Here is a 23671-nt window from a genome sequence, read left to right on the forward strand (position 1 = left end):
GAGAAAGGCCCATGGTCCAATCCCTGACATCTATAGTTAAGAGGATCAAATAGCACATGATATGACAGACCTGAGACCCTACATATCCTATCCTCATTGTAGAGACCCTATCCTCATTGTAGAGGATAATTACTTTGATAAAATGGAAGTCTGACTCAGTAAAAGGCAGCATGATGTTATGTTTAATGGCTGTGGGGTTGCTGTTAATGGTTACGAAAAAGGTGCAAATGACAGTCATCAGTGAGGTTTGCACAGCTCTCAGCTTCATGTAAATTGCCTGGCTGTATCATAGAAAACCAAGCATAGCAGGTAACAGAACTAAAATGGCAGAAGGAAAGGGTTATACTGGGTTCTTTTGAGAAGCCCCTCTATTATCTTCCACCTATGCCTACAAAGAGAGTGGTAGTGTCCAACCAAGTAAAACACCAAAGATGGAAACAGATTGAAAACTAAACTCAGGGTAAATTGTCTTTTAAATACTGAAAAGTTTTGTTATTAATTTCAAATCTATTTTGAGTTTCTTCAATGCCAAATCTTGTTCTCATTATTAGTATTGTCTTGGTGGCAATGTTTTCCTTTAAAAATGTCTTTCAACATTATAAAAGTATCCTTTGAATTTTAAGATTTATGACTTAAGAAGGGAGGGCTTGTGTCATGCAAGGGCATAGGACGGTTCCACCTGCTCTAGAATTTTGCCCTTGAGGGTCAGGTCATCCACTGTTGAGGGGGTAAGAACAAGTTGAGTCTCACATTCACAATGTGCTTAGGTTTGGCACTGTTAAAGTTATGAACATCACCTGTCGGAGTCTTCCCACTAAGACTCAAATTTCCACTGCATGGGCTGTTTATGTTGATTGAGGTGTGAAAGTATTTCAGAAAGTTGCTTTTATGGATAGACACATTACCAAATTCAATAGCATACATTAATAGTAATTGGTAGTAAATTAATAGTAGTAATCTAATCAAAGTGGTATGATATAATACGTTAGAATTCATTGTTTGATTAACTAGTGATTAAAATAATGTTCATAAAATAGTGAAATACATGATGGAGATTGGTACCACATCAACACTATCTCACAGCATCTGCTTCATGAAAACTGTGGACTTTCATTAGTGTTTTCCAGTTTTGAAAAGCTGCAATAGTTTCTGATATGTGGGAGATCATTAAAACTGAATAGCTATAATTTGTTCCAACTGTGGTTCATAGGAATTAATGTGAATATGAGATTTTACTGAAAACTTTATTCTACTAGAATTCCATCAGTGCTGTCTGAAATGAGATATGTTATTTCTTGAATCTGTTCTTAATATATTTTATCAGCTTAATTAACTTTCAGTGTTTAAATATATATTGTTTCATATTTTATATTTCATCTATTTGCTTTATCTATTTTGAGGTGTATTTTTTTAGCCACACACTGAATTATTACTTTGTCCTTTTCCTTGGCTTAGTTTGTTTAATGCAATAAAACAATGAAATTAATGAAATTTAAAACATTTTTGTAAATATTGTGAACACTATACTATAGACTATTGTTTCTGGAATTAGCATTCAGACTTTTTGTTACATGGGGCTTGCTTTTAAAAAAGACATTATTAATGAATTAATAATTTACCAAAAACCTCATTGCCTCTGTTTTTATTTCCTAAAATACAGGAATGCTATCAAAGAACCAGACTTCTGTAAAAGAATTCATCCTCATCGGTTTCTCTAACCCTCCAGGAGTACAGATTTTTCTCCTCACACTCTTCTTGCTGGTCTACATAATGACCATTGCTGGAAACATTATGATCATCACTATTGTCCAGCTTCACCAGCAGCTCCACACTCCTATGTACTTATTCCTCAGTCACTTGGCCTTGATTGAGATTGGACATATGACTAATACCATCCCCAAGATGCTGGTGGACTTCTTAAAAGAGAACAAGGTTATCAGTGTTGTGGGTTGCTTCACACAGCTTTATTTTAACCTCTTCCTGGGGCTGACAGAAAACTTCCTGCTGGTACTCATGGCTTATGATCGCTACTTAGCTATCTGTAAACCTCTGAACTACACCACCCTAATGAATGCTAGAGTTTGCAGACATTTTGCCCTTGGGTGCTGGATTGGAGGGTTGCTTGCACCTGTGTTTCCAGTGATTATGCTCTGTAGGCTGCATTTTTGTGAACCCAATATAATCAACCATTTCTTCTGTGATCTAGCTCCGGTTCTGACTCTTCCATGTGGGAACAAGTCATTCACTGAATTGTCCTTCTTTATGTGCATTTCTTCAATGGTGCTGGGTTGCTTTTCCTTGATAGTATTGTCTTACACTAAAATTATTGCCACCATACTGAGGATACCATCCCCCAGAGGAAGGCATAAAGCATTTTCCACTTGTAGTGCACATCTTGTTGTTGTATCCATATATTATGGCTCTGTCATGTATATGTATGTTAGGCCTTCAGTGAGGGACATCCGCAATTCAGACAAGGTTGTATCTGTCTTTTATTGTGTGGTGACACCATTTCTGAACCCTTTCATCTATAGTCTGAGGAACAATAAGGTTCATGAAGCTTTCAAATTAATGATTGGTAAGATAAAAGCTACAATCTAAATATTTTATTTGATTTTTTCTTCCAATTCTACTTCTAAGGATCTCATGGTGAGATTTCATATTGCCTCACAACCATAACAACCTTATGAAATTGCTGTGAATGAGAAAATGTAATCTTACATTTTGAGATATCTAAGAGTAGGGATTTCAACCTTATCCTACTCCAATATGTTACCCACAGCACCATAGTATATTAACTGCAACAAATTCATGGTATTGTCAAATAAAGTAGAAAGCTCCTTGTGTGCAGGGCTTCATTAAAGTGACATATTCAATTGATTCAAAATTTAAATCCATTTTCAGACACTTTTGTTAGTAGAACCCAAACATTTGTGTTTCTGAGTTTAGAACCAGGGGTGCACAAACTCCAAACAGTTCAGGTGACAACCTGCTCTCTTGTAACAAGAAGCAAGCGGATTTTTCAGTGAGCAGTTTGACTGTTGGGAATGTTTCCTTTCTGTTTCCCTTCCTAACCACACACTACAGCACAGCTAGCTTTTTATGGATTTGCATTGTCACTCGGCCTGATTGAGTTCTACTACTGCCCTCCCCCTAGTCTGCTCTGCATAACTTTTCCACTCAGCAGGCAATTGTTTAAACAGATAATTAAACAAGTCATAAACCATATAAACCAGTATTAAAATTGTATCATTTGGTGTTTATTTGAACAGCCCCTAGTGCTGCTAATGGCTGCTAATCAGTTAGAATTGGTGGCAGCATCTTTGTGCATTCTTAGTTTTGGAAAAACCTGATCCAAACCTGTATGACAGGCCTTTGTGGCTGTTTGGCACAAACCAAATAGACTGGCTCATTGGCTCATGCCTTTCTGATATTTCCAAAGGTGCTACATTCAACTGCTGAAAACATTTGGGGCAAAATTTGCAACATCCCTACTTAGAACCACATGCAAGACATAGGTATATGAAGTATAAATAAGGGCTTAGATAGTGAAGGAACGAAGTTCCCCAGAGGCTTAGTGATTTCAAGCAGGAGACCTTAAGAGCATGATGGGATGAGATTTATTCATTTGTTTAATTTTGTTTCATAGTTTGCATTAGTACAGCAAAAATTCTGCCTTCCTGTCTTCAGCATCCTGGTTGTGCCAAGGCTGGGTCCCTTGGCCATAACATCCCATTGCTAAATGCCAGAAGGAAATAGGGGGTGGGAGTGGCAACAGCTGCCATTCAGGATTTAATCTTGGAGAAGCAAAATGACCTGACATGTTTATTAAGAGGAAGAGGAAGAAGACTGTAGATTTATACCCTGCCCTTCATTCTGAATCAGAGTCTCTGAGGAGCTTACATTCTCCTTTATCTTCTTCTCTCACAACAGACACCCTGTGAGGTAGGTGGGGCTGAGAGCTCTCTCATAGAAGCTGCCTTTTCAAGGACAAACTCTGTGCGATCTAACCCAAGTCCCTTTCAGCAGCTGCAAGTGGAGGAGTGGGGTATCATACCCAGTTCTCCCAGAGAAGAGTCTGCATACTTAACCACTACACCAAACTGATGAAGTTGGGGGTAAAAATCTGACTCAGATATGCCCTTGAGATTCCTCTGTACAGTAGTATGCTAGATCAGGGGAATGGGGATGTGGGGTCATAACAGTCTGTCATGATTCTATCTACTTCTCAAGGTGCCTCATCCAATATTCTACCAATTTTTAATGTGTGTTCTTGAAAGTGGGTGCCCAAGACAGGGTAGGGATTCTGCCAGTGCACAATCCACCCTGCTGCCCAGCCACATCTCTTCTTGAGCTGATCTTGGTGTTGATGGAGACTTCGAGACTCATCCTGGATTATTTCAATGTCCATGCCAAGCTCAAACTGTTAGGAGTGTCTTTGGTTTTATTGACCTACATGGTAACTACCCATGGGCCTGCTCAAAGTAATCACTGGCCCCACACATTTAACAGGACACACACTGGATTTGCTCTACAGTGCTGATGGGGGGATGATCTGGAGGCAAGGAGGATAAAGCTTACTCCCTTTTCATGGACACATCACTATCTGATTGAGTTTAGATGTATTGCTTTTATTTCCTTCTGCCAGGGTGGTGAATCCTTTAATATGGTCTGCCATGGTACCTGATAGATCATGATTATTTCTTATAGGTACTTGGAGATTTCCTCACCTTGGCTGCTGGTGATTCTGTTCAGGCCCTGACCGGGCCCTGACTAATCTCTGGAATATGGACATGTGCTATTGATATAATTACCACAAAGTACCCCCCCCCCTTGCTTCCACTGACAGAGCCATTTAGTCTCCTTGGAAAGAAGAGAAAGGGAGGTAGGGAAGGGATGAAGAGGAAAAAGAAGAAACAGACGGGGGAAAATAAATAAAAATCACATCATTAGGATTTGATTTTGTAGTGACAGATTCTGGAAGTCTCTGGTTCTATACTAATAACTGGTACAATCTTTCAGTTCCATTGCACTGTCAAGTCTGCAGATTCAATGATGAGTCGGTGTAGATACAAAGACTCTATTTTATTGATACTGATACTTGTGGCCGAAGCCAGGTCTTGAAAAGACTAAAGAACATACAGTAGATACATTGCATATAAGGTACACTTCAAAGGGATTCCTACGGAAGGCGGAATAGTGCAGAGGACATTCACACATAGATGTTACAAATACATTCTCATGTTGATTAGAGGCCCATTTGGCCTTGATACTCCCAGGCTCCTTCCTCTCCCCCAAGCCTGAGCTGAGAAGGCACAGATAAGACTTTTCACACATTACCATTTCAAAGCAGTAACAGATCTCTAATGGGAGGGGAGAAGAGGAAAGGATGAGCTAGCAGCATTTGGTTACATTTTGGTTCTACCCAGCATGCTCTTTGCCTGAGCCAGAGTTATAGACAGACTTGACATACTGCCCCCCCTAAGCCGCCTCCACCGCCCTTTGGGAATATTTTTGATGAAACTTTCGTATCCGATCTGGGGCTGAGATATCTTTCTCAGCCACCCACTCATTTTCGCTAGAGGGGAAGTGTTTCCATTTTATTAGGTAATACAAGATTCCCCTTTTGACTTTAGAGTCCAGAATTTTTTATACTTCGTGGTGGCTCTGGTTCCCAATCAGGATGGGTTGGGAGGCTGGGGCTCAAGGATGCCAAACGGAAGCTCCGGGGTCTCGACGGAGTAAGCTGCAATGAAATACAGGGTGCACTTTACTAAACATTTTTGGTAGCTCCAACTCTACCATTACTTGGTTAATGACTCTCTTGATTTTAAATGGCCCCACGAATTTGTAGGCTAGTTTTTTGGAGGGCTGGATAAGGGACAACTTCTTGGTAGATACAAATACTGAATCTCCCACTTTAAAATCCCAAGCTGGAACATGGGATTTATCATACTGCTTTTTGTAAGTTTCTTTAGCCGTCTCCAAATTCTCCTGGATTGTTTTCCAACTTCCACTCAGTTTCTGCCACCATTGTTTAAGAGAGGTGGTTCGGGGGAGGGGGCCCCTCCGGAAGCAATGGGATTGGCTTCCCCTCATACCCGTACACTGTTTGGAAGGGGGAGGCCTTGGTGGAACATGCTGTTATTGTACCCATACTTGCCGAAGGGGAGTAGGTCTACCCAGTCGGACTGTTGGTGGTTAATGAAACAGCGTAAATATTGCTCTAGAAGCCCGTTCACGCGTTCCGTCTGTCCATCCGTCTGTGGGTGGTAGGCGGAACTCAAGCCTTGCTCCATACCTGCCAGCTTACAGAACTCCTGCCAGAAGTTGGCAACGAACTGTGGGCCGCAGTCACTAATAACCTTCTCTGGGAATGAATGAAGTTTGACCATGTGATTGAAGAACAGATGGGCTAATTTCTTGGCAGTGGGAAGTTGGGTGCAAGGGGTGAAATGGGCTTGTTTGGGAAAAGTGTCCACCACCACCATTATCACAGTTTTGCCATGAGAGGGTGGCAGTTCCACAATGAAGTCCATTGACACTATGGGCCACGGTCTTTTGGCCGTCTCTAGAGGTTTGAGAAGTCCTGGTGGCTTCCCACCCCTCCTCTTGGCCATGATGCATATCGGGCAGGAGGCTATGAATTCCGACACGTCCTTTTTCATGGATGGCCACCAAAATTGTCTACTGATTAGGTGGAGCGTTTTTATGTAGCCCAAGTGCCCTGCCAGTTTATTTGAGTGGCAGAACTGTAACACCTCCACTCTTAAGCTTTTGGGGACATACAGCTTGTCTCCTTTGTACCATAATCCGTCTCCCCTTTTTTGGATTTTCCCCGGGCGGTCATCCCCTTTCTTTTCTGTCTCGGTGGCTAGCCTCTCGGTCCCCCAGCCCTCCAGGCTCCGTTTCTTTTGGGACCGAGTTGTTATGATGGCGGCCACTTGCGAGGGGGGAACTAGGGAGTCCACTACCTCTTCCCTCTGACTTTCGTGTTGAGGGAGGCGAGAGAGGGCATCCGCAAAGAAGTTTTTTGTCCCCGGGATGTGTCTCAGCCTGAAATCAAATTTAGAGAAGAATCTCACCCACCTAATCTGCTTCTCACTTAACTTCCTCTTGCCAGATTTCAAACGGCACCTTGGCCCCCTCTAACCATGATCGCCATGCTTTTAGCACGAAAGTCACTGCGAAAGCCTCTTTGTCCCAGACCGACCAGTTTCTCTGCTCGGAAGAGAACTTTCTGGAAATATAGGTGCATGGTTTTAGTCGCCCTTTCCCATTCTTTTGCATGAGTATGGCTCTGACAGCCACATCAGAAGCGTCACATTGCACAATGAAGGGTTGTCGTTCATCGGGGTGGCTCAGGATCGGCTCACTAGTAAATAGGCACTTCAATTTGTCGAAAGCCAACTGGCATTTTGGGCTCCAATTGAGGCGGGATCCCGGCCATTTGGCCTCTGGCCCTCTCCCCTTGGTCTTTAGCAACTCAATTAAGGGGAGGGCGATCTGGGTGAATCCGAGGAAGGATTGGAGCTGTCTACGTGTCCTCAGGGGGTCCCAGTCCAACACTGTTTGTACTTTGGCCGGGCCCATTGCCAACCCCTTTCCCGACACCCGAAATCCCAAATAGTCCAATTCACTCTTATGAAACTCGCATTTAAACAGTTTGGCATACAGATGGTGCTTCATTAACGTGCTAAGCACCTCCCTCATTAATTTCACATGGGACTGTTCATCTGATGAATAAATGATGATGTCATCCAGGTACACCACCACCCCCTTGAACAGGTATTTTCTGAGCACATCATTTATAAAGTTCATGAATACCCCGGGGGCCCCTTGCAGCCCGAAAGGCATGACCAAGTATTCGAACTGTCCCATTGGCGTATTGAACGCTGTTTTCCACTCATCCCCCTCTTTGATGCGCACTCGGAAGTACACGTCCCCCAAGTCCAATCTTTCCCTCTGACACTGTGCTTAATACATCCCAGATGAGGGGGATGGGGTAGGCGTTGGTTGTTGAGATCGCGTTAATCCCACGAAAATCCGTGCAAAGTCTAAGCGAGCCGTCCTTCTTTTTCCTAAAAAGTACCGGAGCGGCGTGGGGGGCCATGGCTGGCCTAATAAAACCCCTCTCCAAGTTATGATCTAAGAACTTGCGGAGTTCCTTCTTTTCCGCCCATCCCATGGGATACAGTTTAGCCCTGGGTAGGGTTTGCCCTGGGATAAGCTCTATGGCGCAATCGGTGTCCCGGTGCGGGGGTAATTGGTTCGTTCCTTGTTTGCTAAACACCCCCATCAAGTCCTGGTATGCTTTAGGGATGGCGTGGACTTCCTCCACTGACATGCACACTCTCTCTCTGGCTACTGAAGCCCTTGGGCCCCAGGCGGGGTTCCAGAAGTGGGTTCGGCAGAGGGGGTCCACGAACCTAATAGTCTGCTCCCCCCACCGTATGCGGGGTTCATGTTTTGCTAGCCAGCCCACCCCCAATAAAACCGGGTAGGAGCACAAGGGGGCAATTACGAAGGATTCTTGATCCCAGTGCTCCTCAATCCCCATCGGTAAGAACTGAGTCTTTAGTTTGCACAGCTCCCCCCGCATTACCGACCCATCCATTTGCTCAAATTGCATCATGCATGGTAAAGGCGAGCTCTCTAGTCCCAGAGCCTCCACCAGGTTGGGCGTGATTAGTTCCCAGTTGCACCCTGAGTTTATTAGGGCCCGGACCTGCATGAACCTCTTCAGTTTAGTGTTCAGCAGTCTCACTACCACAAAGTACAATCGTCCTGTCACTCTCACCCTCAGTGGTGCCTGCTCCTCCTCGACCTGCTGGTTGGCACCCTTCAGAGCAGGTCGTTCTCATTTTCTGACGACTCGTAGGCCCACGCTAGATTGCTCAGCTCCGCCGATAGGCACACTTCCTCTTCCGGCTCCTCCACTGTGGCGAGGCTGCTCTTCACCGCTTCCTTAGGGTGGCTGGGTGGCTTCTTTGGGGTCGGGGTGCTTGCCTTTGGTCCCCCTGATGGATTCTTGAGGGGGGCTGGACAGTTGGAGGCAAGGTGGCTCGAATTGCCGCAACGGAAGCACTTTCAGGGACCAGCAGGCTTTCCCCTGGCAGTTTTTTTGGGCTCAACTTTGGGGGGAGCTTTCTGCGGCCCCTTGCCGGATTGGTGTTGATGTTGCATGGCCACCCGCTTCATGTTGGTCTTGACCTCCCCGGCCAATTGTATCCAGCCCACCAGCATGGCGGGTCTGGCTTGGATAAGGGCCCGATCCAGGATGCCGGCGTTCAGGCCCCGAGTGAAGTGTTCGATCTTCATCAGTTCACTCCACCCCTGCACCTTGGCTGCATTGGTTTGGAACTCAGCGGCGTACTCTCGGATGGTTCTTGAGCCCTGCTGCATATCCCTCAGGGCGGCCAGAGCTCAAGTTTCCTGGAGGGGGTCTTTCTCCTGGGCCAGTAGAGCCTGAATGAAGGTTTGCACATAGTCCAGTTCCGGGCTCATGGCCTCGTACAGGCTTACATAACACCTCTTCGTGGCCCCCTTCAGCTTCGACCCCAGGTAATCGACTCTGCTGAACTCATCAGGGAATGTGTTCCCCCAGTAGTGCATATAGCTATTCGCCTGGATGGCAAAATATTCCACTTCATCTGGATCCCCATCAAAGGTGGCTTCCAGTTCACGCCCTCTCCCCCCGTCTCTAGGGGCACGGGGCACAGCTGGCTATAGCGCTGGCCCCACCGGCTGGGGCATTGCTGGGGCTTGCGGCAGGACCGGGGGTGGGGGTGGGTGGACCGGCGGCAGTTGATGGGATCTCCACAGGCCGGCTATCCCCAAGGCGCGAGATATCTGGGAGGTCATAGCCTGCATCTTATCCTTCAGGTCTTTGACTGCCCCATCGACTTCCTTTTGGACCATGACCCGAAAGAGGCGAGCGTCTTTTTCATGCATGTCCTTCGGCAGCGACTCTTCTGCCCCCTTCTCCTCAGATTCGGGATCGTCCTTCGGTACCTGGACAATGAGGATGGTGTCGACCTCGCCCCGCTCTAAGGTGCCCAGGTTGGTGGGCTCCATCTCAGTCATCCGCATCTTCCTCATGTGGCGGGTCAAGATCACTTCCCTGCGAGCAGGCACCTCGTCCATGGTAGTGGTTGAGGTCCGTGGCTGCCACTGTCAAGGGGTGACCATGAGCTGGAACTGCGGAGGGGAAACCGCGGCTCTCCTGGTGTCTAGGACGTGCCAGGGTGCCACCGGCTCTTCCTCCGAGTTAGGAAACTCCCCGTCTCCTGGAATCTTTTCGGCCATCAGGTTACAAAGTTGCCAGGGTGGTTGAGCTCCAAAAGGGAGTCTTTTCAAAATGTCAAGTCTGCAGATTCGATGATGAGTCGGTGTAGATACAAAGACTCTATTTTATTGATACTGATACTTGTGGCCGAAGCCAGGTCTTGAAAAGACTAAAGAACATACAGTAGATACATTGCATATAAGGTACACTTCAAAGGGATTCCTATGGAAGGGGGAATTGTGCAGAGGACATTCACACATAGATGTTACAAATACATTCTCATGTTGATTAGAGGCCCATTTGGCCTTGATACTCCCAGGCTCCTTCCTCTCCCCCAAGCCTGAGCTGAGAAGGCACAGATAAGACTTTTCACACATTACCATTTCAAAGCAGTAACAGATCTCTAATGGGAGGGGGGAAGAGGAAAGGATGAGCTAGCAGCATTTGGTTATATTTTGGTTCTACCCAGCATGCTCTTTGCCTGAGCCAGAGTTATAGACAGACTTGATATGCACACAATTTTGGATTGCCTTCAAACCCAGAATTAAGACATGAGACTCCAATAATAGATTAAACTAAGGTTTATTAAACTTTAGCAGCTACCCTGTTTGACTTATTCTCTTGGCCCTTTAGTACTGGTTCCTTTAAATGTTTCTCAGAGTGATTGACAGTAGGGGTGTGCATTCAGATTTTAACAATCGGCAACAGTGTCCACAATTCCCTGTTTAATTTCAAAACAGAAATATTTCAAATGAAATGAGAGAATGCTGGATACTGTTACAGATTGGAAACATCTGAATGCATGTCCTGAGTTTATAGCAGTTGGACAATCTCATCTTGGCTAAAAATAGACAAAAGCAATGCTACCACAATTTGCTTCTCCTTGTCTCATATGCTGGGAGATCTGTTCATCAGCATAATTCCTCTATAATAATGAACATAAGGGTTCAAGTGATGCTGCCCATCATGAATGAAGTTCCCTCACCAGACCCCCTGGGTACTGAAGGTGCCTGATTTGGGTGTTCTTAGATGTTTCAGGATGCTTAATCATCTTAGTTATCTTAAGAACAAATGAAGAGGCCTGTTGGATCAAAACAGTGGTCCATCTAGTCCAGCATCCTGTTTTACACAGCAGCCGACCAGTTCCTCTTGAGGTCCAACGAAAGGGCATAAAAGCAGTAGGATTCAGATGCTAATCGACTCTGAACATGGAGGTTTGCTTTAATCACCATGACTAGTAGCCACTGATAGACCTATTCTCCATGAATCTAATTCCCTTTTAAAGCTATCTTCAAATACATAAAATGCACTAATTCTGCCTAATCAATCCTACTGAGATTAAACTTTTTAAAATTTAACTCCCTACTCTCAATATACAGTGTGAAGGAGATAAAAGAAACCCCTCTCCCAGACAATTTGAGAAGAACCCCATAAAATCCTCTCTGTCCCCCTAGCAACCAGATAGACCATATTGCTATTCTGAAAGGTGGGAAGAATTCGGCCCCTCCCCAGCCAAGCGGAACATCATTTGCTGAGGCTGGGGGCTGCCCATTGCCTCCCCGGCTGGATAGAGGCAGCCGATTGTTACTTCCGGGTGGGGGTGAGGCACGGCCTTAAGAGGCCGGCCCCGCCCCCTGACCACGCAGTTCGAAATCGCTCTCAGAGGGAGCAGAGCAGCGTCTGCTTCTTCCGGAGCACTTATAGCATCAGGGGCCTGGGCTCATTGCCTTTTGGAGTGCGTGGCTGCAGCGCGGGGGCAGCAGCATGTAAGGTGGCATTATTTTCGGCTGCGTTTTGGCAGTGGAGAGTGGAGCTCAGGGGCCTTGGTCTTAGGCAGTAGCTCGTTTAAGGCTGTTAAACATCTAAGAAATGTCAAGGCTGTTAAAAAGCATTTATCTGCAGATCCATGCATGAATTTTGCAACAGATCTAGATGCATGACCCCCTCAGCAGGTCCAAACGTTGTTTCATTGGATTTATATTAATCTTATATTACAAATTTTTAAAAAAATTATACATGAGTAAATACACAGAAAGTTAACCATGAACAATGGTCTTATTATGAATTCATATATTTAGTTGACATGATAGCAATCACTTTATAAGCTTACCTCATCATCATCAGAAGAAGAAGAAGATTTATGGCCCATACTGTAAGAATGCATTGATGTGTAAGATGTAATCGTAATGGGACAACATTATATGTGATTGCGTATAATATCAAATAGAGAGAATGAATAGAATTCCTGTTCCTCTACAAGGCACATTTCCTTTTGAGCAGTTTCTGAAGGCTTTCCTTAAAGTCCTTGTTTCTCAGGCTATAAATGACAGGATTTAGAAGTGGTGTTACTACAGTGTAAAATATAGAGACAACCTTATTCAGCTCTGAAGAAAGGCTAGCACTGGGCCGAACGTACATAGAGATCATGGTACCATAATATATCACCACCACAGCCAGATGTGAACCACAGGTGGAGAAAGTCTTTTTCCTCCCAGAAGCAGAGGGAATTTTCAGGATTGTCATGATAATGAAAGCATAAGACACCAAGGTAAGCAAGAAGCAAGTGAAAAGGACCAATACTGAAAGCACAAATATAGTTATCTCTGTGATGAAAGTGTCAGAACAAGAGAGCTTCAGCAATGGTGGGATGTCACAGAAGAAGTGATCAATTTTGTTGGACCTGCAGAAACGTAGTCTGGAGATCATCAGGGATGGTAGCAGTCCTGTGAAGAGGCCAACCACCCAAGACCCTACTGCTAAACGGCAGCAGAACTGTGTGCTCATAGCTACTGTATAGTGCAGTGGGTCACAGATTGCCAGGTACCGATCATATGCCATCACAGCCAGGAGAAAGCATTCTGTAGCCCCAAAGAAGACAAAACAGTAAAGTTGTGTCATGCAGCCAGTAAAGGAGATAATCTTACTGTTTATGATCAGACTGCTGAGCATCTTGGGCACTATGGTTGTGGTATACCAGATCTCTAGAAAAGAAAGATTTTGGAGGAAAGCATACATAGGAGAATGAAGACCTGGCTCCAGCTTGACCACTGAGATGATGACCATATTTCCTGTGATGGTTAAGATGTAAATAACAAAGAACATAATGAAGAGTAGGCTCTGCCATCCTGGAAGGTTTTGGAAACCCAGGAGTTGGAATTCAGTTATAGTTGTATAGTTTGCCATTTCCTTCACTACTTTTGAGTGCTCCTGCAGACATAGGCCAGTCATAAATTCTGTCATGAATGACCATTCAGAAAATTTTTTCTTCTTTCTAGAAAGAAAGACAGAATAACAAGAGTGGTACTAGCAGTAACAGTGGTATTTACTGATCTGCACCTCTGGTCACTAAAATTCAATTTTAAAAACCTGAAAGAAAAAGAAACTGTTGCAATATAAGAACTTTGCTGGATCAAATCTAACTAGTGGTCTTAAGGTTTCTAGGAGGCTACCAGGCAGAGGATCATGAAGGCTTGTTCTTCTTGTTATTATAGAGTTACCAATTTACTTTCTATGGGAGATTCAACTGTGTGAATTAGAATCCATGTAAAGAAAGATACCAGATCTCAGAAAATCTTCATAAATCTATGTTTTGCATGAGATTATATTTTTTGTCATATAGTGTCAATAGGCTCCCTAAGTACAATGTGTAGGCTTTCCAATTTCAGATATCTGAATTAAATACATAATATACTTTGTTGAAACAGAATACTTAACACTACATTTATTATGTGTTCATCCTTGTTTTAATATATGAGTCAGTAAAACTGTTGGAGAATATCAACTTTCTTAATTAAATGAGGCTCTTTACTTTTACCACTGCCCCCTTGACTCTCCATAATTCTGTACTGGAGGTGTATCATTCTTTAGCACCTCATAATGTTCTCTTTCTCTTAGCTTTTGCATCCATTTAACACATACAAGTGGAAGAACTCATATTAGAGGCGCCATTTAACTATGACATCCATAACTGTAAAACTGAAGGTTCCATCCAATTTATCATTGATTTCTTACAAGATGTGTATATATACTAATTAGCATTCTTCAAAAATGATACTAAGAAGCCCTAGCGGAAGGTGGGATCCAGCCAACATTTTGCACAATATTGCCCAATATAGCTAATGACCATGCAAATCACATAGTTCTCATCCTAGCATTTTTCAGTGGTCAAAGTGCACCCCCTCAATTTTTTAATCAGTGGAAAACTGTGATTCCAAATTCTCTGAATCTCCCTCTGACTTAATCTTCTTGCTTGCACTGAACAAAATCAAAGAACTTCACTCACTGATATGATTGGGATGTATGTCATTTCAAGAAACTAGGCTGCATTTCTGTTACCCATAGGATTCTTCAGTAAGAAATATTCTTGTAGCTGATTCTAAGTCTTACACTTTATTCACTGATGATTTGCCACACCAAGTCCATTTGTGCAGAACAGCAACATTTCTTCCTGTTTGACTGCACAGAAGAGAAAATGGATGGGAGACATCTATATATTAATTATTTTAGCCATTTATTTTTACAGCCAGGATCATACCAAAATTTGTCAGATCTATGTGCAACTCATTATCATATTAAATATATAATCTCAGTGAAAATAGGGTTTCCAACTTCCAGGTAGGCACTAGTGATTTTCCAAAATTACAACTGATTTCCAGATTACACAGATCAGTTCCTCTAGGGAATATGGATGCCTTGGAGGGTAGGCTCTATGGCATTATATCCCACTGAGGTATCTCTTCTCATTGAAATCTCCTCCAAATATCCAGTAATTTCAGAACTGAGAGATGGCAACACTAGCACAAAGGACACTAATTGTCAGATACTTTGTTGGTAACACAGTCTAAGATTTCTTTATTGTGCATAAAAATGGGATCTCACTGGAACAAAAGTAAACCTTTGAGTTTCACAGGGGAAATAGCTATTGAATAAGGAGGTCCTAATATTGCAGTTACTTTCATACCCCCAAATATATATTTGTGGCATCCATCTAAAGATTGGCCACTGATAGAAATGTTACTAGCAAGGTTAAAAAAAATGACTCACCAATGAAATAGTATCCAAACTGCTTTCCAAAGAAGGAGGAAAAACAACAGCCTGCTTATCGACATTGCTTGATCGCATATCACCAACCAATTTGAATTTGTAGTTCATTTAGTTGAGTACTCAAGAGCTATAGAGTATAGTGGAGCTCAATTTTGTCTTCTGCAGTTGCTCAGTACTTCCAGTAATAGATGCAGAAGCACTGTGGCTTTCAAGCCTTGGATGACCCCTATGGGATCCTATCTCTGTAGGAGCTGAAGAATCCTCCAGATGCACATCATGAAAATAAGAGCCCAGGTGTTTGGCATTAATGAAGAAACTGTGACCAAAACACTTAAGGGTAAAAAGAAAAACACAATAGGAATGGTAGAAAAAAGATTCTAGATTGCAAAATCTCACCAAGACCTGGGTAAAATGTTGACATTTATATGAACATATTAAGAACAATAATATGAACACCAGGATAGCCTGGTGGATAAGGAAGTGTCTAGTATCCTGTTTCACACAGTGGGCAAAAAGTTGCCCTGGTAGGCTAACCAGGGCCTTTGTCTAATGTTACCTCCTAACACTGGTGTTCAAAATATAGAGGTTTCCTTTAATCACCATGGCCAGTGAGTGGATTTATCACCATGAATCTTTCTAATTTCTTTTATAAAGCTTTATATATTCATGACCACCATGACTGGGACCCAGTATGAGATAGGTTGACTCAATAAAGGAAGCCATGGCCTTCAGTTTGCAAGACCTGAGCAAGACTGTTCACAATAGGGCATTTAATTCACAGGGTCACCATAAGTCAGAAGCAACTTGATGGTAAATAATACAGACAAATAGAATGACTACAGAGAAGGTTAAAGAATTTTGCAAGCTTAGTTCAATTTGCATATCTCTATTTCAATTCTGTTTTATCCTTGTGCAAACTGACCATGACTTCTATTGGCCACCACGACTTCCACTGGCTGCGAATTCCCCAATTTAATTATTCATGAAGTAAAATGTAACTCTTTTGTCATGAAACTATTGCTCATCAACTTTATTAGGTGCCCCTAAGTCCTAGCACTAGGACACAAAGTTTATATCCACTTCCTTGTTTAGTTTTTGAGTTCTGATGAGATCACTCTAGCCTGGGATATCCAGGTCAGATCTCTGAGAACATTACATTATCTGAAATCCTGTTAAGGTATATTTCTGCTTGGACTTCCAAGTCTTGCTAAGTTTGCCTCTGCCTGGCTCTCCTAGCAGAAACCTGTTTGTGCTAATCCAGTATCCTAAACTGTATGGCAAAGAATGACACTTGATCATCAGCTTCTTCTGACTGCAATCCATCTACAAGTTTTGATCAGGACAGTCAAACTGTCAACATACTGCTCACCTGAGTTCAAACATCTGGGACATGTTCCATCATAGTTTAAAAGCCAATTGTGAATATAGAGTATCATATAGCTTTCTTGGGGTGTCCCTGGCTCATACTGCCACTACTGGTAATGCCCCCCAACCTGCCCTTGGTCACATTCTTAAATGCCACAAAGCATAAATATTTCACAGTGACTTAGAAATGTGAGGGGTCTATCTCCTTTTACCGCTTAAGGCCACCAATCAAAACGTTTTCTGTGAAATGTGGTTTTCTGTAATATGGTCTGCAAGGCAAGAGATCTATGGAGTTTGCAATTGTGTCACAACCCTGGTATTCCTTGGAGGCCTTCAATCCAATCTATCAAGGGCCAACTCTGCTTAGCCTCCAAGATCTGACAAGATTGGGCTAGTCTTTGCTATCCAGGTCAGGGGATTCTGCAAATAGATTTAAATGAATAAAGTTGGGAGCTTGAATTTTCCTGACATACCCATTTGGAGCCAGTACTGTACAATGGTCAACTAGGATATGAGAAAGTCAGATTCAAATGGGTGACCATATGCACTTTCAACCTAACCTACCTCACAGAGTTGTTTTTGAGTATAAAATGGAGGAGAGAAGAATAATATGTTTCTCTGGTTACCATTGGAGAGAAAGTTGGTATATAAAGGAAATAAACAAGCTATGATGAAACCAATTGAAGGCCACCACACAGTGGTTTATGAACCCAAGTGAGAATGTTGAGATCAGAGTCCAATTCAGGCAGGGATGGCCTGAACCTGTTAGAGAAAGGTACTTTGACTGAGGTCTCAGACCCAACCTCTGGTATGTATAAATTTAGCATAAGATATAAACAGTTGTTTGCACATATGCCCTGAACATGCTGCAGGTATTCATCATTTTTTTTGTAGTGTTCATGAGTCCAAATAGGAGTCTTATAGTCATCTCTGCATATCCCACCCCCACCCCCAACAAGCAGAATGAAGAAGATGACAGGAAGAAAGTTTATTCATTTTGGTGTTCAGAGAGTTTTATTGATAACAAGGAGTGCCAAAAGGACAAATAAGTGGGTTCTAGATTAAATCAAGCCAGAACACTACCTACATTCTAAAATGATGAAATTTTGTTCACATTATGAGAAGACAAGACTCACTGAAAAAGATAATAATGCTAAGAAAAGTTGAAGGCAGTAGGAAAAATGGAAGACCCAACATGAGAAGGGTTGACTCAATATAGGAAGCCATGGCTTTCAGCTTACAGGACCTGAGAAAGACTTTCACAATAGGACATTTTGGAGGTCATTAATTCATAGCATTAATTCTCTGCACACATAAGTCAGAAGCAACTTGATGGTATATATTACAGACAAATAGAATGTGTACGGAGAAGGTTAGTGAATTTTGCAAATTTAGTTCAATGTTCATATCTGTTTCAATTCTGCTTTGTCTTTTGTTTTGTTTTGTTTTTCTTAAAACATGCAGGTTTTCAGGGTAACTTGTACAATGGCCTTTGTACAGGTTTTCAGGGTACAGGTTTTCAGGGTAACTTGTACAATGGCCTTTGTACAGGTTTTCCCCCCATCAACATTTTATTGAATTTATGTAGAACAAACAATAACAACATAAAGAATAGTAATTAACATCCAAATAATTGCAAAAAGTCATACTCGACTGTGTGACTGAACAACAACAATAATAAGCTCGTGGATTACATGTATGACTTAAGTATCAAGATTGTGAGTAGGTCTGTAGTGTAACTTGTGTTTAGGTTTTCTGGGCAACTTGTACATTACCACTCTACTACAAAGCTTTGTTTAATGGGTTCTTTTGCCAGTAGAAGATCCACTTTAGTTGGCAAAAGGGAAATTTCAAACTTTGCTGAGTGGAGTGGTATGATATATACCATAATAAAGAAAGCATATTGTACCTACAAGTAGGGATGTACACAGAAAAAAACATCAAATTACTTAATAGCACATCAGTTTGTGGGGGGGGGAGGGGTGGGCTCCCTCTTGGGTATCCTGCCCCCCCAGGGAAAGTGTATGCGCAATACATAGCCTCTCCTCTCCCAGTGTAGTGAACGCCGCGTGGTCACTGTCTGGCTATGCCTGGCAGATGGTCACTGCAATGGCCTCTCCTGCATTACTGCATCCGTGGCAACACCTTCCCGCTGGTCCCCCCCGTTTCTCACAGAGTTTGCCACGTCAGGGTGCGACCGAATGTCCAGCGGTATAACCGGATGGGCAGGCTGGGCCCACCAACCTCGCCAGCCAAGAGAAGGAAAACTCTAACATCAAACCTGGGCAGATAGAGCTTGTTAATGTAACACTTACCACCTGGAGGACTCGCTGCCGGCATCCCGGCTTACTGGGCCATGGCAGATGACCCCAAGGTGAAAGCTGGAGCCAGTACCGCGCACACTGTGCTTCACCTAAAAATTCCTCTGCGCAGGCCTGAAGGGCATATCCACATCCACAACCCACAACACACCAAGTCCTGCAGCGATGGGCAAGGGGCGAAACGGCAGGTGGAAGATGCCACTGGAAGCCGCAGTCCCGATCCTGCATGTAGGCGGTTCAGGGTATTGGTCGCCTGATGCTGACCCGGAGATGAAAGCATCTTTCGGCAGCACCCTGAATGACCAAGCAGCCTTATCTAGGGACAGCACTGCTTGCTCCACACGGAGAGGGGCCTAGAAAAGGTGGCCTAAACAAAGCTCGTCTCCCCCACCCCAGTTGGCTAGCCGTGGTCAACGGGCATCCTTACTTGCGGTCGAAAAATAACAACAAAGAAAAGGCATGCACCTGCCTCACAATGTGTGCAAAGACTAAAGCTTGCGTGTTGGAACATGAGAACCATGCTTGACACAGTAGACTGTGGTCACCCTGAACGACGCTCTGCTCTAGTTGCCCACGAACTTCTCAGGTTGAATATTGACATAGCAGCTCTCAGTGAGGTCCGTTTCCCTGAGGAAGGTAGTCTTCAAGAACATGGTGCTGGCTATACCCTCTACTGGTCGGGTAAGTCAAAGGCTGAGAGCCGCCTTTCTGGCGTTGGCTTCATGGTCAGGAACTCCATTGCCTCCAAACTCGAAAACCTGCCAACAGGTCACTCAGATCGCATCATGTCCATGCGCCTCCCAATTCAAAACAAGCAACATGCAACACTCTTCAGTGTGTATGCCCCAACCCTTCAAGCAGATCCTGCAGAAAAGAACAAGTTCTATGCTGATCTACGCAACCTCGTACGGAAGACCCCTACAGAGGACAAGGTGATCATCCTTGGCGACTTCAATGCCAGAGTAGGTAAAGACTTGGAAGCCTGGAAAGGAGTACTTGGCAAACATGGCATTGGTAACTGCAATGATAACGGGCGCCTCCTGCTAGAATTCTGCACGGAGCACCAGCTCACCATCACCAACACTATCTTCCAGCAGAAGAACAGTCTGAAGACAAGCTGGATGCACCCACGGTCCAAGCACTGGCACCTTATCGACTACATTCTGGTGCGCCAGAGAGACCTTCGAGATGTCTTACACACCCGAGTAATGCCCAGTGCAGAATATCATACGGATCATCGTCTTGTACGCTGCAATCTCCGTCTTCACTTTAAACCCACACCCAGGAGAGGAGGTATCCCTCGGAGGATGCTTCAGGTTGGCAGCCTTCAGTCAGCCGAAGTTAAAGCTGCCTTCCAGGCAAAACTCCAGTCAAAAATTGAGAACCCCAGTTGCCCCACAGACCCTTCTCCAGAAGCACTCTGGGAACACCTAAAAACTACCATCCTGTCGATCTCTGAAGAAGTCCTCGGGTTCTCCACAAGAAAGAACAAGGACTGGTTTGACGAGAACAATCAAGAAATCCAAGAATTACTAGCGAAAAAGAGATCTGCCTACCAAGCACATCTTGCTCAGCCCTCCTCTCCCGGGAAAAAAGCAATCTTTCGCGTTGCATGTAGCAACCTCCAACGCAAGCTTCGAGACATTCAGAATGAGTGGTGGGCCAAGCTTTCAGAGAGAACCCAGCTGTGTGCAGACACTGGTGATTTAAGAGGGTTCTACGAAGCCCTGAAGGCAGTATATGGCCCATCATATCAGGCTCAGAGTCCCTTGCATAGTGCAGACGGCCAAGTGCTCCTCACAGACAAGGCATCCATACTGAACCGGTGGTCGGAGTATTTTCAGGTTCTCTTCAGTGCCAACCGTGTAGTTCAAGATTCAGCAATCCACCTCACCCCACTTCAACCGGTGAAAACAGAGTTGGATGAGATCCCCACCCTAGAAGAGACTGTTAAAGCCATCAAGCAACTGAAAAGTGGCAAGGCAGCGGGAGTTGATGGAATCCCCCCAGAGATCTGGAAGCATGGGGGCACAGTACTACATAGCACACTTCACAAAGTACTTGTCACCTGCTGGGAACAAGGCAAACTACCACAGGACTTTCGCGATGCAATCATCATCACTCTACACAAGAACAAAGGGGAAAAGTCAGACTGCTCCAACTACCAGGGGATAACCCTGCTCTCCATCGCAGGCAAAATCCTTGCCAGAATACTCCTGAACAGACTGGTGCCCGCCATTGCAGAAGAACTCCTCCCAGAGAGCCAGTGCGGCTTCAGAGCTAACAGGAGCACCACCGACATGGTATTTGTTCTCAGGCAGCTCCAAGACAAATGCAGGGAACAGAACAAGGGTCTATATGTCACTTTTGTCGACCTTACCAAAGCTTTCGATACCGTTAGCAGGAAAGGCCTGTGGCAAATCTTGGAACGTTTAGGATGTCCCCCAAGGTTCCTCAGCATGATCATCCAGCTACATGAAGACCAGCGAGGCCAAGTCAGACACTGCAACGACCTCTCGGAGCCCTTCCCAATAGGCACAGGTGTAAAGCAAGGCTGCGTTCTCGCGCCAACTCTCTTTATGATCTTCTTTAGCATGATGCCTCAAAGAGCCGCAGTATATCTAGATGATGAAGATGGTGTCTATACCCGCTATCGCACCGATGGCAGCCTGTTCAACCTGAGGCGACTAAAGGCTCACTCCAAGCCAATTCGGCCCCTTCCCGGCCGAGCAGTCCATTGACTGCTGAGGCTGGGGGCCGCCCATTGCCTCCCCGCGCGGTGGAGAGGCAATGAGATCTTCCTGAGGGAGGGGGCTGGGGGCAGCCTTAAAAGGCTGCCTCCGCCCCTTAGCACGCAGCAGAAATTCGCTTCCAGTCGGTTCAGTCACCTACCGGTTGACTGTAGGCCGTTGGGAGCGAGGCGTCCTCGGCGTGCTCCTCGCCTGGGAAGGGGTTTCTTCGGGGAAACAGCTGATCGGCGGTTTGACGCGGCAGCTCCCGGCGGCGGTATCTCTTCGCGATCGGAGGAGCGGACGTCGTCGCAGCAGCGGTTTGACGGTCCCCTTCCCTGTGTCAGGCCTTTTCCTCTGCTTCCCGCGCCTGTTCAGGCGCGGTCGGACTGAGCGGCTGGTTGCGGCGGCGCGCGTCGCCTTAAACGGAGGGAGTTCTTTTAGCTGAAGGGTAGCTGAGGCCCTGGGCTATTTTTGGTGCGGCGCGGCAGGGTCTTGGGCGCCCACCCCCCCCCCTCTCTTTCTTGCCTGCTCAGGCCTTGACAACGACGCAGCTGCGTTAGCGTTGGGTAGGTGGCGTTTGTCAGGCTGCTGTTAATAGCGGCCCTCCCATTTTCCTTGTTGGCAGGCCTGGGCGGGCCAGTTGGAGTGGGGTTAGGGTGTGTGGCTTGTGTACGGGCATCGGTGGGGCCTGTTTCACCCCCCCCCTCTTTCTAGGGGGTAGTTGTGGTTTGCCCCTCCTCTTCTATATATTAAAAAAAAAAAAAAAAAAAGAGGAAGAGAGAGGAAGAAAAGAAAAAAAAAAAAAAATGGGTCCTAAGAAGGGGCAGGGCAACAAGAAAGGGAAGCAGCCTGCTAAAAAGCCTGCCAAGAGGCCGCTCCCAGAAGCGCCCCCGCAGGACGATGGTGACGAGGCTCAGACTAGGCAGGCCATTATGGCTCAACTTGAGGCATTGGAGGAGGCTCGGGGTCTGGCTGGCCCTTCCCGGAGGACCACCGGCTTGTTGGGATCCGGTCGAGCGGCCACCATTTCCTTCCAGAAAGAGGTGCTGGCTCGCCTTTCTGTGTTGCAGGAAGCTGGAGGAAGCAGTGGTGAGGCGAAGGATGGTGCGCCTCGGGAAGAGCAGCAGAGTGAGGAGCCCGATGCTGTGGTGGTTGTGCCTCCGTTGACTGAAGGTAAGTCACCCGTGTCTCAGCAGGGGATGACGTGGCCTTGGGGCCCATGGGGGCCCAATGTAGCTTCAACATCCAAGCCGGTGGGCGTACCCCAGGCTCCAGGTGCCAATTATGCGACTGCGCCACTTTTTGGGCAGCAGGTCGCTCCTACTCTTATGCCGCAGGCTGGTACTTCTTCTGCAGGGTCGGCCTCTCAGAGTCCTTGTTTCCCTTGGGGGTTAGCGCCTGGAAATGAAGGTTGTGGGGGCGGTTTTGGAACCGGTAGTCAGGGCCCGGCTTTGAGTGTGCTGCCATGGGGATGGCAGCAGATCCCGGCGGTGTCTTCACCATGGTCCGGGCATCATGGTGCTATCTGGGGGTTCCCATCTCACCCGCCTGTTCCATACGGTTCTTTGGATTTTCATGCTTTGCCCTTTGGGGATCCAGCCATGCCTCTGGGCGACCATTTAACTGCGGCGACCAGGGAAAAAATCCTTAAAGGCGAATACGTGGATGTATTCAGCTTGTTGTATAGGGAATTGGAGAAGAAATCGAAAGATGAGCTTGACGAGAAAGATAAGGAGAAGCTCAAGCGTCGTAAGGTAGATAGAACGTGGGCAAATTGGCTGCCCGGGTTTCTCATTTATGCGGGCGTTATTGCCAGGGCCCAGCCGTGGAGAGCAGCTCCACTTTTTCAGTATTGTGATATAATATATCGGGCGTATAACGATTTTGCTGGCGGGGCTTGGCTTCAATATGATGAGCAGTTC

The 23671-nt window shown here is 45.3% G+C and overlaps 2 protein-coding genes across 2 annotated transcripts; one reads left to right on the forward strand and one right to left on the reverse strand.

Annotated features, from left to right (window-relative positions):
- Positions 1-1662: 1662 nt before the first annotated feature.
- LOC132584492 (olfactory receptor 6N1-like) lies at positions 1663-2601 on the forward strand. The gene has a single exon (XM_060256382.1). It carries the CDS (start codon positions 1663-1665, stop codon positions 2599-2601), a length of 939 nt encoding a protein of 312 aa, XP_060112365.1.
- Positions 2602-12541: 9940 nt separating this feature from the next.
- LOC132583454 (olfactory receptor 11L1) lies at positions 12542-13474 on the reverse strand. The gene has a single exon (XM_060255091.1). The coding sequence runs from the start codon at positions 13469-13471 to the stop codon at positions 12542-12544; it is 930 nt and encodes a 309-aa protein (XP_060111074.1). The 5' UTR covers positions 13472-13474.
- Between the last annotated feature and the right edge of the window lie 10197 nt (positions 13475-23671).

The sequence above is a fragment of the Heteronotia binoei genome, chromosome 15 (assembly GCF_032191835.1).
Source record: "Heteronotia binoei isolate CCM8104 ecotype False Entrance Well chromosome 15, APGP_CSIRO_Hbin_v1, whole genome shotgun sequence".
In the NCBI taxonomy this organism is placed as follows: domain Eukaryota; kingdom Metazoa; phylum Chordata; class Lepidosauria; order Squamata; family Gekkonidae; genus Heteronotia; species Heteronotia binoei.

Excerpts from the sequence above, each read along its gene's own strand:
- LOC132583454 (XM_060255091.1), bottom strand. The coding sequence starts at position 13,471 with ATGGCAAACTATACAACTATAACTGAATTCCAACTCCTGGGTTTCCAA.
- LOC132584492 (XM_060256382.1), top strand. The coding sequence starts at position 1,663 with ATGCTATCAAAGAACCAGACTTCTGTAAAAGAATTCATCCTCATCGGT.